The 15,506-nt window shown below is 39.5% G+C and overlaps 1 protein-coding gene across 1 annotated transcript; it reads right to left on the reverse strand.

Moving 5' to 3' along the window:
- Positions 1-1,870: 1,870 nt before the first annotated feature.
- On the reverse strand, positions 1,871-5,234 carry MANSC4 (MANSC domain containing 4). Its single transcript, XM_071549785.1, has 3 exons — positions 5,009-5,234; positions 3,455-3,589; positions 1,871-2,556 (listed from the first exon to the last, which is right to left on the reverse strand). The coding sequence occupies exons 1-3, from the start codon at positions 5,232-5,234 to the stop codon at positions 1,871-1,873; spliced, it is 1,047 nt and encodes a 348-aa protein (XP_071405886.1).
- Between the last annotated feature and the right edge of the window lie 10,272 nt (positions 5,235-15,506).

The following is a 15,506-nucleotide window of genomic DNA, read 5'->3' on the forward strand; positions in this document are numbered from 1 at the left end:
TCTTAAGACTATTTTTTTTCTTGAATCAAGCTGTTATGAGGAGTCTTTCAGAGCATGGAAGAGTTAAACGAGCTGGCAGAGGCCAAGTAGCAGCTCAGCCTGAACAGGAAGAAGGATGGATACTGAGGACTTGGGGATAATGAAATCAGAGCAAGTCTCATGTAAGGAGGGTATTGCAGTGTGTTAGAACTGTCACTTTCCAGTTGAACACCATAATATTTGAGAACATTAATAATGGTATAGAAGAGAAAGGTGATGTCCCATGTTCATGGCTACTTCTGTGTTATATCTTGAATGTTACTGGTCCTGTAAGAACTATGTTCCTTATACATGCTTTTGTGGCTTCATGTTCAGCAATAGCTCACAAATATATACATTATGGATTTAAGCATCATTTTTGGTGAGTTTAATCAAAAATGCATTATTCTCAGTGTGATAAATTAATGAGTGAAGGGCATTGTGGTACCATTTTGCTGCTTCAAACTGGTAAATGGTTCTGCAAATCTTATTATGTGAAGCAGAGAGAAAGAGGCCTTGTGCACTCTTCAAAAATAAAAAATAATTTTGTATTCAAATAAGAAAATCCAAAGTATGAAACAACTAATTCTAACACAAAATATATATGCCTCTGTAAATGAAGATAACTAATATTCAGCATATTCAGTAATGGTTGGCAAAACTCTAGGCTAAGAAAATTGAAACACATTACCCAGCTGAAACTACGGGACAACTTTTAGGTAAAGAGAATAATTTTCTACCTAATAATAATTTTCTACATAAATTATACTATTCTGCCTGCATGTGAATTCTGTATCCTAAAAACTACATGCAATTATGTAGCACTAATAATTTCAGTTAGTTCCCTGATTTTCAGGAGAAATTGTATTTGGAATTCAGTGCTGCAAGGTCTTGCAGTTTGACATGCCTTGATTTCTCAAGGAACATCTTGTCTTTGGGAGGAATCAAAGCCATAAAGTGAACACAATGAGAGTTTTAGTGGCTGTATTCAGCCTGAAGAGAGGCATCCCAGAGTGCAGACCTCGTTTTTACAAAGTATTTTTCTGAGTTTAGGTTCAGGTGTCTTAACTGTTAGATACAGTTTCCTAAGTCACTTGTGCATTACTGCATTAGATTGGATGTTTATTCATTTAGTGGCAAATAGACAAGTAGAAAGATAACTACATGGATTTTTAATCTGCTTTTGATCCATGTAGTTTTTTAGATATAAGTTGGTTTTAAAATGTTTTTGGTTACATGATTTTAAAAATTATGAGTAGAAAAAATTAATTTAAAAAGCACTTTTTATTGCATATTGATGTGACAATGCTGGCTGAAGTGTTTTGTGGGAGAATTCTAGGACAAAACATGCTTGTGATCAGTAGTGAGTGAGATGAGAAGTACCACAGCTTGACATGGAGCATGTTGTCAATCAGTTTATTTAATGTATTTTATGAGATTCGTGATCTCTGATGCACCTGTGCCTTTCTTTCCTAATTAAATGAGTCACACCTGAGACTTTGACATTTTGGGGTCAGGTCCATGATGATTACCATAAGATGATATATATTCTTTATGTACAGTATCACCACAGTTGCAGTGAACCTGCTCTCTTAAGTCAGGGAAAGTGTTACAGGTTGTTAGATGTTAGTCTGCATCAGATTATGAACCAAATGTGCTCAAACACCTCTGAGCACACCGTGGGAGCTATGAGTGAGTACTTCTTTCCTAAAGAGATGGGGGAATTTTGTTTCATCAGACAAGAATTAAATTATAACTGAAATATTATGAAAAAATATCATTGCTTCTGTAAAGGAAATGGGATGCATTTTTAAAAACATATTAGTTCCATAGCAAAGATGGTGACAGTGTTTCACAAATTGCTTTTGACATTTGTATATTTTATGAATTGTCTTGACATTGTTCTTCTCCTTATGGGCTTGTACTGACCTCTCCTGTTGCTGCAGCGTCCCGTTGTGAGCACAACAGTGCAACAGCAAAGGCAGAGGAGAGAAGAGCAAAGAACAACAGGAATCAACCAGATACCCAAAGCTGCAGCTTCCCATGCAGGTGCCTCATTATCTGAAGTGGAATTCCTACCACTGTAGCCTTTGGTTTCATTTAAATGGTGCTTGCTGCTGTTCAGACGAGGAGGAGTGGGCATGTGGGATACTCCCTCGGCAGACTTGGATACCAAAGTTGAGAGCTCAGTCTTCTTATCTGAGCTGGTGGTTGGCCTGGTGCTCACTGAAGTTGTGCTTGTCCTCTTAGAAAAATGATCATCTGTTGGAAAAGTTTCTGCCCTGGAGTAAGTAGCAACTTCATTTTTTTGGACTGTGAGGCTTGTGCTGGAGGTGTAAGTGTTTGCTGTTAAGCCATGGCTCGTGGTAGAAGCTGGAGCTTGGAGTAGAGCAGAACCTGATTTGACATTGTGGTGTTGGCATCTTTCCCACTCAGTGGTCTTTGTGCTGTTTGGCCTTTTGTACTCACTCAGTGAGGAATTAATATCTGGCTCTTTGGATGTCAGTTTTTCAAAAATAAGAAGATCTGGATCAATCCCTATTAAATCATAATAATGTTAGTTTTGTGTGATAAGAGCTTGTCTGCACATCCATGAAAAGAGTACACGGAGACAATGGCAGGTCAGGGAGCCCAAATAATACCCATCAGCACCTCTTGGACTGGAGGCTGTGGGGCATTTCATGGGATGCAAGGGAAGTGCATTTTGGGATTTCATGGGACTAATTATGGGGTGCTTGGGGAAGGAACCAAAGGTGAGGAAAGGGTGGGATCTAGGTCACTGAGGGTAGGGAAATCCCAGACAGCTCTGTATGTGTGTGTAGGAAAGTCGGCTCCAGCAACTGGAGGGAAGCTGCGTCCCTGGTGAGGGGGCTCAAGCATCCAGGTGACAGCAACTGGGGAAACTGGGATCCAGACTGGTCAGACTGAGCATCACAGCCCAGCTGCTGGGTAGGTTTGCATTGTATGTATGTGTATATACATATATTTTCACTAATAGATCTCCATCTTGTGAACTAGAAAAAGCAAGATTAGTCCTTTGGTGCTATCTATGTTCATGTGTCTCCTTTGTACGTTTGGCTGTGTAACCTGTGTGCTCTTTGTGCAAGTGCCTAACGAGAATAGGGGGACATGGAGCAGTGGCAACCTCCCTTCTCAGTCTCTCAGACTTGGTAGGGTACTTTGCCCAAGTATTGGGCAAACAGTATTGATTAGGTACTCAGAGCATGAATTTTGAGAGCAGGGTGTAACTTCAAGGTTCTTTCTCACTGAGTGGAAAAAGGGGGGAAGTATTTACAGAAATAGGTACATAATGAAAAAGGAAAACAGTCTTAAACTTTTTTAGAATTGCAGGTTACCTCAGAAGCTGACCTGGTATAATTTTAACATTTCTATAGTTGCTATGTTTTTGGCCTTTGTAAAAGAAGTGCTTAATTACCTGTTGTGATGTTGTACAAAATGACATTGATTCCAGCCTTTAGGATGCAGCTTTCCAGTGCTGGGCAAGATATGTGCAGGCAGTTCATATTCTCATGAATGACTCCATGGTAGAACACTGCTAGATTGCAGGAAACTATAATCCATAAAGAATAAAGTTGAGCTTCTCAGCAGAATAACCATTGCATTCTGCATGTTTTTATATTATTTAACATCAGAACATCATTGATACTGGGCAGCTCTGCCCTGATCCTATGGGAAGAGAGAACCAGACACTGTGGTTCTCATTATCATGCAAACTCATTGAGCATACTGTCAAAAAAGCAGAACTACTTACATTTTTATTTTACATCTGGACTAAAATAGCCATCTGAGTTCTAAATGTGTCTCTGATTAAATAATAACTGATTTAAAGTGCATCTTTGAAATGTCCTCTAATGTTTCTATTTTTGTTAAGACTGCAAAAAATTTTTGCTTGACTATGTAAGAATATAAAAAGGAGATTCCAAGTTACCATTAATTATCTCAGTAAAGTATCCAGTCCCTTGTTCTATGAGAAAAAGTTTATTGTCCAAATAGGAGGAACATTGCTGGAATGTATGAAATTTTTATTTCCTTGCATTATTTAAGAAAGAATTTGACTCTTTCCAGGAATGCTGCTGGCAGTTACATTACTTATGTCACTGTCAGGTTGTCAAGGTCACATTTTTGCTCATAATTCAAAATTTCATCAAAATATGTGTTAACTTTTTTTAGTAACTGGTTCCTCACTTTTGTCCTCCATACCCAAAACTATCTCAAGTCTTGTGAGTTTTGAAAATTTAGGCACCACAGACATGCACTTCATATATTCTTCTAAAATATACTCCTGTAGTGTACTAGTGCAGTGTGATACAGACAAAGTACAGGGCTTAAGATAAACAATGATTTTTCTTATTTTTATTCTGGGTTTACAAGGCTAGGGAAAAGGTGTTGCCTGCTGAATAACTGATATTATTTATTCCTATAACTTTATTGTTCATATTAATGTTATACTTGGTTTGCACCACAAACATGGTGTGAACATAGAATAAGAGAATGCTTTCTCCAAGGAAATGAATATTCTTGTACTTCAGAGGACAAATCTTCCTCTTACCATGTCTTAGTCTGATGCTGTACTCCATGAAGAATAGGGCTTTAGGAATCACTGTCACTGGTTGTTTTCTACAGGAGTAGACAATGTGGAATAGTGCAGAGTTATTCTTTTAATGTTGGCATTTTCTGCAAGCTCTGTAACAGAGGCCTCAAATTTCAAAGCAGACCCTAAGGTTTCACATTTTTCTAATGTAGTCTTCTAAGAAAACGCAGATTATCAATTTCTTTTCTCTAGGACTGAAGATGGGAGAACAGTTACAATGTGCCTCTGCTTTCCTGCCTCAAAATAACGCATAGATCCTCCCCCTCCATTTCTTCTGCAAATAAAGGAATATTTACATAAACTTCAGCCAAAATGTGCTTCTCATATGTTGTGATGTAAATGTTAATGTGTGCCATGATCTTGACAATAAACACTCACCGTTCCTCAGAAGGCAGCAGGTTCTGCTGCATTGCTGGGGTGAGACTTCTGCATAAACCTTCAGCACCTGGGCTCCCCTCCTCTGCGACTCCTGCAGGTCAATCAGAAGGCCTGGGAAGCGTCGGATCCAGCAGTTCTTGTAAAAGGCAGTGGGTGAGCACAGCGAGTCGGACTCCACAGCCAAACCCAGAACCAACAGCACTTCTATTGCCACCAGCAGAACCATTGCTTTGGTGTAATGGGCTCAGTCAGTGTGCACTCTTCTCCATGGATGCACTAAAGGCTGGACCAGCATTGGAAGAGACAATCTCTGGACTGGTGAGCATAATGCCAATTCTGCCAGGGATGTGAGCCAGGGGATGTTTTTTTCCAAGCAGTTCCCATGGTGCTGCTTGGACAGTTGCTGAAAGAAAACAGCCATTTTATGAGCTACATATGATTATAATAGTTAATCATTGTTGTAATTATTTGCAGACAGTTTTTGAGAGACAAAGGCACAGGTTGTTTTGAGTCACTCAGAGAACCTGTTTCTTTGGTCCTCAGTGTGTATCTCTTGTCCTTTTGAAACCAAACCAGGCAGACAACCTTAACATTTGGTGAAAAATGGTAATCTCAGCATATTGTTTCACCTCACTTTGTTCAAGCCCACTATTACTCTCAACACAGGAGCAGCAGCTCAGTTTAGTTTCTGAACAGTTTTTGAATTATCTGGTGGCTGCAAATACACTTGCCTTCTTTCTTAACAAACTGAACTGTCTAATTCAGTCTGCCAGCCAGAGGTAGAAATCTGTTCCCTTTCCCTGCTCTGTTTTGATTGCAAGAACAATGTGATTTTGTTTACAAAGATCTTGGACTAGATGAATATGACTGGAGAAGGCTCTGACCTACATTCAAGTAGAGAGCATCCAGAGGACAGCAACGAACAGGGCCTGGAGGGGAAGCCATAGGAGGAGCAGCTGAAGTCACTAAGCTTGTTCAGCCTGGAGTAGACTGAGGAGAGACCTCACAGCATCTGCAGCTTCCTCAGGAGGGGCAGGCATTGATCTCAGCTCTGGGGGGACCAGGGACAGACCCGAGGGAACAGCTGGAGCTGTGTCGGGGCAGGGTTAGGTTGGATGTGGGGAAAAGGTTCATCCCCCAGAGGGTGGTTGGGCACTGAACAGGCTCGTCAGAGCAGTGGGCACACCACCAAGGCTGACAGAGCTCAAGCAGTGTTTGGAAAACACTCTCAGGGACATGGTGGGATTGTTGGGGTGGGATTGTTGGGTGCTGTGCAGAGCCAGGAGTTGATTTGATGATCCTTGTGGGTCCCTTCCAGCTCAGGATATTCTATGAATCTATGATCTCCAGACCAGACAGGTAATCACGTCCTGCCCCTAATAAGTTTAAGAATATTGTTCAGTCCATATGGGGTTTCCTGCTTATGTTTAAGCTTGGAAAAGGCCTGTCAAAATCTAAATAGTTGACATACAGGGAAGTGATTTTTCAAGCACCTGGTCTGAAACATGAAGCTCCCACGTGTTTTGTTTCTTAATAGGACCAAGTCTGATCCCTGATTCCCATGTCTGTATGCCTTTCATACAGAAACACCTTAAATTATTACAATACATGAATTGATTTAAACGCAGTGGACTATATAGTGAGCTTGAGAGAATTAGGTAGAAATATAGTTGTCTGCAATAAAAAATTGTGTTGAATATATAAAAATAGTTTTCACTGACTTTTTATCCTTCAAGATTAGAATCTAGGAATTTCCTTACGTCTACATAAAGTATAGATCAGTTACATGGAGTGGGGGAAACCTCAAACTCATTTTAATTCTTTAGTCATTATAACTAATGTTTGCTTTGCAACAAGGCCCCCAGTGAACCCACACGTAAACAATTCTGGTCCTTACAGAGCCCTGGAAGGTAATAAAGCCCAGAGCAGGTTAACTCCTGTTGATCCAATAGCAAGGCCAAGGCGTTATTTTATTAATTGGAACTATAATTAGGAGGATTCCAAATAAATGTCTGTTGTGTGGAATACAATAATTAAATTGTAAAAAAGAGGGCAAGTAGGTAATTCTTTAAGCCTCTGTCCTGAAAACCAGCTCTCAGTACATGTGTTCTTTAATTTAGTTTTGGTAGTTTGATGTGCTTTATTTTCATTTTCATCTCTGAAAATCACACCTTAAAACCTTAAATGCATTTTAATAGACCTGTTGGTTTGCATTCAATGGACTGCACAGGGAAGTTTTTAGACATTTCTCTACCATTGCTACAAGCACTATTGACAGTGTATTTTTTTCTAAAATGTTTGTTTCAGCTTTACAAATATTCCAAGGTGTCACTTGATATTGGACAAACTCAGAATTCTGAGAGATATGTCTGTATTTTGGCATCATGTCCTCCATTTAGCAGGAATTTTAGATCTATTTTGCTCCATAAGACTTGGATGCAAAAATGTTGATTCCTGATTGCTTTTGTCACTTCCACTTGTTCTGTATCTTCAAGAAGAGAAATCTAGGAGACTGAATAACTGGGGGAAGCATTTAACATGGAGATTAAACTGATACAAAATAAGTACATATATTGGATAAAGCTGAATATGCCATTAGTCCATTTAAAAATACATTTATTTGCATAAACAAAAAATTAGATTTAATAGGTAGCTTTAATGGTATATTTTTTTTATATATATGTAGTATTTTTACTTAAAGGTTATGCTGTCTCAGTTCCTTTGGTTTTGTGTGTTTGATGCCTTGCACAGTGCATGTGTAGATAAGTATGTTTACTTCTTCCTGTTTGGAAGAAGAAATTTAAAACTAAAGGACTGGTGCTGTATCTTATATCAGTTGCTGGACCTGGAATACCACACCAGTTCTGTGATTTTAGTGTGGCTTTGTCCAGACATTAGGATAAGGTGCAAGACTGGATGTGAACATTCATGTCTGAGCACATAAGCATCTGTCAGAGCATTCAGTAAGTCTTTCTCTGGCATCATAGTTGAATAAAGTAAAAAATTCCCAACTACCTGTTACTTCCATTGAGGCAGCCACCAAACACAATAAGGGAGAGTATTCACTGTGCACAATATTTATGTATTTGCAAAAATAATCTAGGGCAACCAACCCTATTGTGTACAGATCTATGTGTCTTCAATGTGTATTTAAAAATCTCTCTTTTATCTTTCCATAGTTTACCAATAGACACATTGCTACTCTTAATGCCTTGATGTTTTTGTTCTGTCCTGCTCTGTACTTGAACCAAGCAGCCTTTTTTTCCTTTCTATTACTTGTTATTCCCCATTCCTTCTCTGTTTCTGAATAAATTTTAAGAGCAAGAATAGCTGCAGGGAAAATTTCTATTTAATGAAATATAAAGAGATTGAATTAAATAAAAAAATATATGGCTGCTTTAGGCAATTTCCTTTAAAAACTGAAGAGTTCTGTCCATTAAATTTTAGAGTCTTCTGCCTGCTGACCCATAATTTCACTTTTACTTTTCGATGGGAGATGCATATATATAAATTCATGCTGAAATTTTAATCAAGAAACATTTTGCAAGAAGGCAATATCTGAGTCTTACCTGCAAACCAGTGTCCGACTGTTCCATGTGCTCGGCAAAGAGGGATCAAAGGACTTTTACTGCGAGTAAGGAGTTTCTGGCCAGTATCAGACCACGCTTTGTGTTATTTAGTAATTCTTTTCATCCATCTGCTCAAATTTCTTCCTGGAAAACAAAAAGGCAGTTGCCTGTTTTCCGTGAGAAAATGGGGGTTTTGCAGACCTTTCAGTAAAAGAGATATAAATGAACCTGCCACTGAGGAAAAAAAATGGTATTTTTAATGATTCTTCTTAGAAACAGTACCTGGAGTTTCCCACCTGGGCTGGCAGTGAGAATGGCACAATCCAAGAGCTTCCTAGCACAAAGGATTCACCATCAGGCATTAACTCTTTTTTTGCCAAATATAAACAAAATCAGACACTTTTTCTGTATAGAGTAACAGATATATCTTGATATTGGGAACTATATTCAGCTTGTATGAAATATATGGTTCTACTACTCAGAATATGTAAAGACCAGAAAGGATCTATAGAATCATAGAAACATAAATGGTTTGTGTTGAAAGGAACCTTAATGATCATCTTGTTCCAACCTTGTGCCATGGGAAGGGACACCTTCCACTAACCCAGGTTGCTCAGAGCCCCATCCAACCTGGCCTTGGACACTTCCAGGGATGGGGCAGCCACAGCTTCTCTGGGCAACCTGTGCCAAGGCCTCACCTCCCTCACAAGGAAGAATTTCTTCCTAATATTCCAATCTAAACCTACTCTCTGTCAGTTTGAAGCCATTGCCCCTTGTCCTGTCACTCCAGGCCCTTGGAAATAGTCTCTTTCCATCTTCCTTGTGGGCTCCCTTCAAGGCACTGGAAGGCCACAATTAGATCACTTTGAAGCCTTCTCTTCTCCAGATTGAACAATCCCAATTCTGTCTGCCTTAATATAGGAAAGCATTCCCGAAAAAGACTGAAAATGTCACATCTTTGGTTCCGTAGTCAGAGCAGTGCATCAGTGCATGGGCTTTGGTTTGTGGGTCATCCGTTGCCCACCCTTTACTGTCCTGTGCTTGTCTGCTGACTATCATGAAGTCCCTCTCAGCCCTAATGTCCTGGGTGAGGCTGGAGCTTAGATACTGATGCTCTTTGAACAGCTGTGGGGGGCAGTGGTGGTAGTTGCTGTGTCCCAGTGGTGGCTGTGTTTGATAGTTTGTCCTTCCTCTTGTTCTGTCTACAGTGGTTAAACTGGTGGGATTAGAGAGGGACACATCCCTCTTGGAACTGCAGACCAGGCAAGAGAGGACAGCTGGTCTCCTGTCTGTGTCTTCTCTTTCCCAAGGAGGTATCAGGAGAGAAGTGAGAGATATCCTTTGAGGACCAGATGTGGCAGCCCAACACTCCCTAATGTTGCCATCATGATGCAGAAGTTTTGAGGGAATGATTGTTCCTGGCACAGATCCAGCCTGTCCCAGGTGTGGAAAGAGACTGGACCTAACAAAGCACTTCTCTGCTACAGCTACAGCCAAACATATTGCCTTGAAATGAGACTGAAGCCTGCAGTTTCCCAGGTGAGGTCAGAACCTACCTCAGTCCTCCTTTGAACATCAGTAAGTGAATTTAATCACACATGCAGCACAATCCCACATGACATCAGCATGCAGTCACTGAAGTTCTCTGCCTGTGTTGTGCTCCCCATAAATAAATTGAATTGCAGGCCTGTGTTGAAATCATCTTTATCTCATTTTTCTGAGATATGTATGTGTGTTTTCCCTTTATTACAGCAGTGGTAAGGTCAAAATTTTACGTAAGCTACGTAATTTGATAATGCCAGAATGTCACTGTAACTCTATCAAGGTATAAAAGTTATAAAATACTAATGTAACAGATCATGAAATAATGAAATGTAAATACTTGGGGGAAAAAACCCCAAAGCAAATCTTTTTCACATTATTCAAATAATGTCCTTTAAAATTTTCCTTGAAATCAAGATATTCTTGCAAAATGTCAAAAGTCCAACAAAACAGCATTTTTTGAGAGAACAGCTTTGTCAAAAACAGCTATTAGTGGTCACATTTTGGTTTGGAGGAATATATCACATTTTTAATGAATCTGACCTTCTCTGAGGTTTGGGACAGCTGGGTCCAGGGTTCTGGTTTCAGCTCCATCTCAGCAACATGGTAAATAGAAGTAAAATACTACAGTTTCTGTTCCTGGGACTTTGTGCAAAGCATTTTTTAAACCCTTGTTTCAAAGGGGCTGCCAGGCCCCAAGATTCTCTTGGAGCTTGGCTTCAGACTAATTCTGGTAAAACCTCTGCACAAAGGCTGGAATCTGTTTGTCCAAACAAAAAGCAACTGAAGTTGTAGTGAGATTAAATTTATACAAATATAAATCTACTGGCATAAATGTAAACTTGAGCCAAGGTTTATGACAAGGCGCAATGTTTAGCAAACACTAAGGAACAAATGCTGATTTATGACAGAACTTGAAACTAGGGAAAGGAGAAGGAGTTTCAATATTGTGATGAATTTTATACAGCTGGACACTTAGTGAAAGTCTTCCATGTGGATTACAATTCATCTTACCTAGTTATTATGTACTAAAATTCAACTCTGCCTGTCTGCACCAGGATTAAAAAATATCTGCTGTTTTAAAAGCACCCAGTTTAGTCTCCTCTAGGCACAGCTACCCAAGAAATTCCTGGCTGGGGGTGCACAGTGCACTTGTGCAGAGCAAACACCCCTAACAGGGGGTACACAGCAGGCAGAGTACTCCAGAGCCTGATCCCCATTCAGGTTTTGTCAGGGACAATTCATTTCACCTGAGAGTTTCAACAAAATTCCTTACTGGGTCTTTGGCATAAAAAATGGAACAGACTGAAGGTCATTGTAAGAATTTACACTCTTACACCTCTTTTCTGCTGCCTAGTGCTTGAACCTTCTCATGATCCACAGGCAATGCCAACAAGCACACAGACTATTGGAATGGCCTTTTTGCTGCCCAAAGAGAGCTCAGCTGAACACACTTTAGCATTAATCACTCAGATTTGACTAAAGCAGGGATAAGTAGTTGATAATAAATCTGTATTTAAAAAAAATTACACTCCAAGTATTTTTTCAGTAGTGTTGCAGCATAACTGTTGCAAGGAACAAGGTAAATGGTACATAAAATCAGAAAAGTATCAGGGAATAAAATCTAAACAAGTGCTATCGGAAATAGGAATCTTTTTTTTTTTTTTTGAATAGCATTGCTAATGACATTGAGTAAGAAATGCTTTGTTTGGCTATGAATCTGAAAAAAAATACCTTTATTTAGCAGGTCATCCTTCACATGAGATTTCAGATGAAGTAAAATTATGCTCTAATCAATTCCTCTCAGAAGTGCCAGGATCCTTTAGAACACTGATATTTTTAATGCTGAAATACTGCAGGATATTTCCTGTGTTCCATAGATCCTTACTTGTATTCTGTGACAAGGAAAATACTAAACAATGGCAGCAGTTGGCAAATCCTTTCCAAAAGACTAATTCCTCTGTTGAATAATTCCACTATTATTCAATTCACAGTTCTCTGGCAGTGCAGTACAATTCCCCAGAGTCTCAGAGGGAAGAATGTGGCACATTATATTTTATATTAGATTGCATGTATATTTTAAATAACCCCTGATGCTGTTCCATTTCATGCTTTAGACTAATAAGACTGAAAGGAATTCAATTTTTCCATTGTGTTTTTTCACTCTGTGTGGTTCTTTCCTTAGAGGATTCATTTTGGTGTTACTCTCTAGTTTTCTAGTATTATCCAGTGTCTCTGTGATAAATCAAGAGAAGGTTTGTCTGAAACAAGCACAAAACCACTGCAGCCTTCCTTTAGGCACTGTACTGATGTTTAAGGGTTTGGTTCTCTTCTGTAGCAAATTTTTTGCGTGACCTTGGGGTAGATCCCCAAAGAAATTCAGCCTATGTTTCATGTATATGTAAACCAGGTTTCCTGACAAGAAAAGCATTTGTCATTCTGATTCCCTGTCACTGGTACTTCAGTTACCCTGACCCTCCCTCTGCTGTGTCTTCTGACCCAGTTTACTGCACGAAGTCATTGAGTGGTTGGTTCACAGAGGAAAAACAAGTGGCCATGGTTTTCTAAGTAAATCTAAGCACTGTAAGATACTTGAAGTGACTTGAAAGTATAAGCAGGCTTCGGTCTTACCACACAGAGCAGGCTCCCACCAGCCCCATACACATCCCTTGGCAGTCAGGAAACACGAGGTGAGTTCCACACAAAACAGAATCAGCGCTACTTCCATCTAGTTATCTCTGGCTTTACTTCTCCTGTCTCTGTAACAGTACCTCCTCCTGACTCTCTTTCCTTGTTTTTGCTATGTTGGAAAAGTTAGAGGGCTATAGAAAAGTATGCCCAGGCAAAGAAAGGCTTAGATTTTCTGTATCATGGTTGAATGGTCTATTACAATGTAGTTGCTGTGTAAAAGAGCTTCTTCAATTCCAAGGCTTTCTAAATGAAAAGAGTGATCTCTCTTCAGCCTTGGAAGTCATTCAGGCATTAACTACAAGAAAATAGTTCAGGCACCAGGCACAGGAAAAAAATTGTCTAGATTGTGAATCCGAAGCAGAAATGGCCATCTCAACTCAAGAGCAAGAGAGCCCTGACTGACACTCTCTGGTGTCTTCACGGTGTGTTCGTTGGCACTTGAGAACTCTTTTCATTGATATAAATTTGTCTCTCAGGTACTTGACTGTCTAAAACAGGTTGAAGATTTTGACCCAGGAGCCAAACTTTAAAAGATAGGTATTGAAAAGCTGAACAAAGTTACCCTTGTCTTTCTCTCTGTGTAAATATCTTGTTCTTCAGGATACGTTTTATCATGAACTCATTTAACATCTACCATTATTGTTTTCATGTTGTTTTGTGCTTCAGCGTGTTCTTGAAGAATGATAGATGGTCTCTCATATTTGCTTCAAAAATCATTCAAATGTTTTGTGGCTCTGAACTACAGATTTTGACTTTGTAGCTCCAGCACTAGAGTTCAACTCTGACAAATACATTTATTACTCACTTAAGATGAACCAAGATGATTGCTTGTGAAACAGCAAGACCTGTTCTTAGATTCCAGTATAACAATATGTATTATTGATCTTAGTACAAACCATAGCAGTGGACTGGAAGAAAAATGAAATTATCTCTTTGAAAGTGGAACAAAAGAGTAGGCCTTGCCTTGGTGCATTTGCAGTGCAAATACTCTATAAGCACACCATACAGACTGACTGATTAGTGTAGTAAAAAACTAAGGGAACTGCTCTGTCAGCATGCTCTGGCTTAACACAATTGCCCAGCCCTGAGCCTGGATAAAGCACAGATAGCTGACATTCAGCCTAGTAAAAACAATAGGGTAAGGAAACACATTTAGGCTTTTTGCAAAAATGGCCATTCAACAGAGAGCACTGTTGAGCCCTTGGGCATGTGAGAGCTCATCATGAAAGCTGTAGGAGTCTTTGCCCTCAAAAGTTTGCTGGCAGGAAGAAAATACTTATTACTACATAACAGAACTGATCTGGTCTATTTACAAACCTCAAGGACTGTGAAGAAGGACTCAGAATTCCAGGCAGAGTGGCAGGTGCAGGCACACAAGCAGCAGGAAGGCACAGAAGTCAACAGAAAAAAATATTCCATCTATCTAGGATGCAGTGTCAACTCTTTGAGGTTGAACTTACCATAACTCACCATGTGGAAAAAAACACTCACCAGTTAGGAGTTAACTTATGAATACATGAAACATAAGAGACTCAAAAACAGATGTCTAAAGATGGCCATCATACCACTGTGTTGGCAATCACACTGTATTCCAACAGGAAAGCTTACTGGCCATGCCAAGCCGAGAACTCTGTTTACCTCTGGAGTATGAATGATTACAATTGCTTCAAATATCTGCCTATGGGAATTAAAGTACTAGAAGGAATTATGGGTTGGACTTCTGCGGAAGTGGTGAGACACACTTGTGTGTGATGATCTTTTCAAGGCTGAACCTGAAGCAGAGAAAAAACAACCCAGTGCTCATAACTCAGCTTCAGTTTGGTGTAAGAAACTCCAACAGCCAAAGATTGCAGTGTTTCATCAGGAACAGAAGACAGGAAAAGGGAATTGGAAAATTAATTATTGACAGAGAATGAAAGAGGAACGCAAAGCAAGCAAACAGTAAAACTCATTAGTAGGAAAGAGAAAGTGAGAGGTGATAGTGACCTAGTGAGGGACCGAGGCTGCTGAAGAGAGCTCTTTGGGTCTGGCTGAGATCCTATATGAAAGGATTTCAGAACATTAAACGGGCCCTTCTAAAGCAAGCTGATGGTAGTGCTTTGAAGTGAGGTGGAAAACAAAAATGCACAGAAATCTACCTCACCTCCAAAAATGCTTGTATAAGAGTCAGCAGAAAAGAACACCTGTAACACCTGTAACATGACATTCATGTCATCTGTATGAGCTACAGTTACAAAGCTGAAGATCAACAAAACAATGAGAAAATGCTAAAAAGAAAACAACCCTGTCTTCCATAAAAAAGAGGAAAAAACCAAAAACAAATAGCTTAATAGCACTCTGAAAAGTTTTAATAGTGGGGGAAAAGATCCCTTCCAAGCAGGGGAAATAGGGAGTTGTCTGAAAACTAAGCAATCTGCAGTAACTGCAGATGAGTCACACTACTGCTAAAGGAAATTATTTCCTATGGTCTGCCATACACGAGGTGAAAGAAATATCTTTACAAAGATAAGTATTTTTTGAACACTCTTTGTATTAAGTATCATCAGATAGAAATACAAGGAATGGCAGATTTCCTCAGCTGTTTCAGCAGGTGGTGGGGTTTTTTTACAAAAAAAGGATTGTCATTATGTTTGAGTAATGTAAGAAGCAAACAGCAAATGTCTTGTTTTATCCCTGCCCGAGATGCTCAGTTGTTA

This window comes from Pithys albifrons, chromosome 3, assembly GCF_047495875.1.
Source record: "Pithys albifrons albifrons isolate INPA30051 chromosome 3, PitAlb_v1, whole genome shotgun sequence".
Taxonomy (NCBI): Eukaryota; Metazoa; Chordata; class Aves; order Passeriformes; family Thamnophilidae; genus Pithys; species Pithys albifrons.

Coding starts and splice junctions, on each gene's coding strand:
- MANSC4 (XM_071549785.1), bottom strand. CDS start 5,234: ATGGTTCTGCTGGTGGCAATAGAAGTGCTGTTGGTTCTGGGTTTGGCT. Junction 3,590..5,008: donor CTGCTGCCTTCTGAGGAACG/GTGAGTGTTTAT, acceptor TATGGATTATAG/TTTCCTGCAATCTAGCAGTG. Junction 2,557..3,454: donor TTTGTACAACATCACAACAG/GTAATTAAGCAC, acceptor ATGATTTAATAG/GGATTGATCCAGATCTTCTT.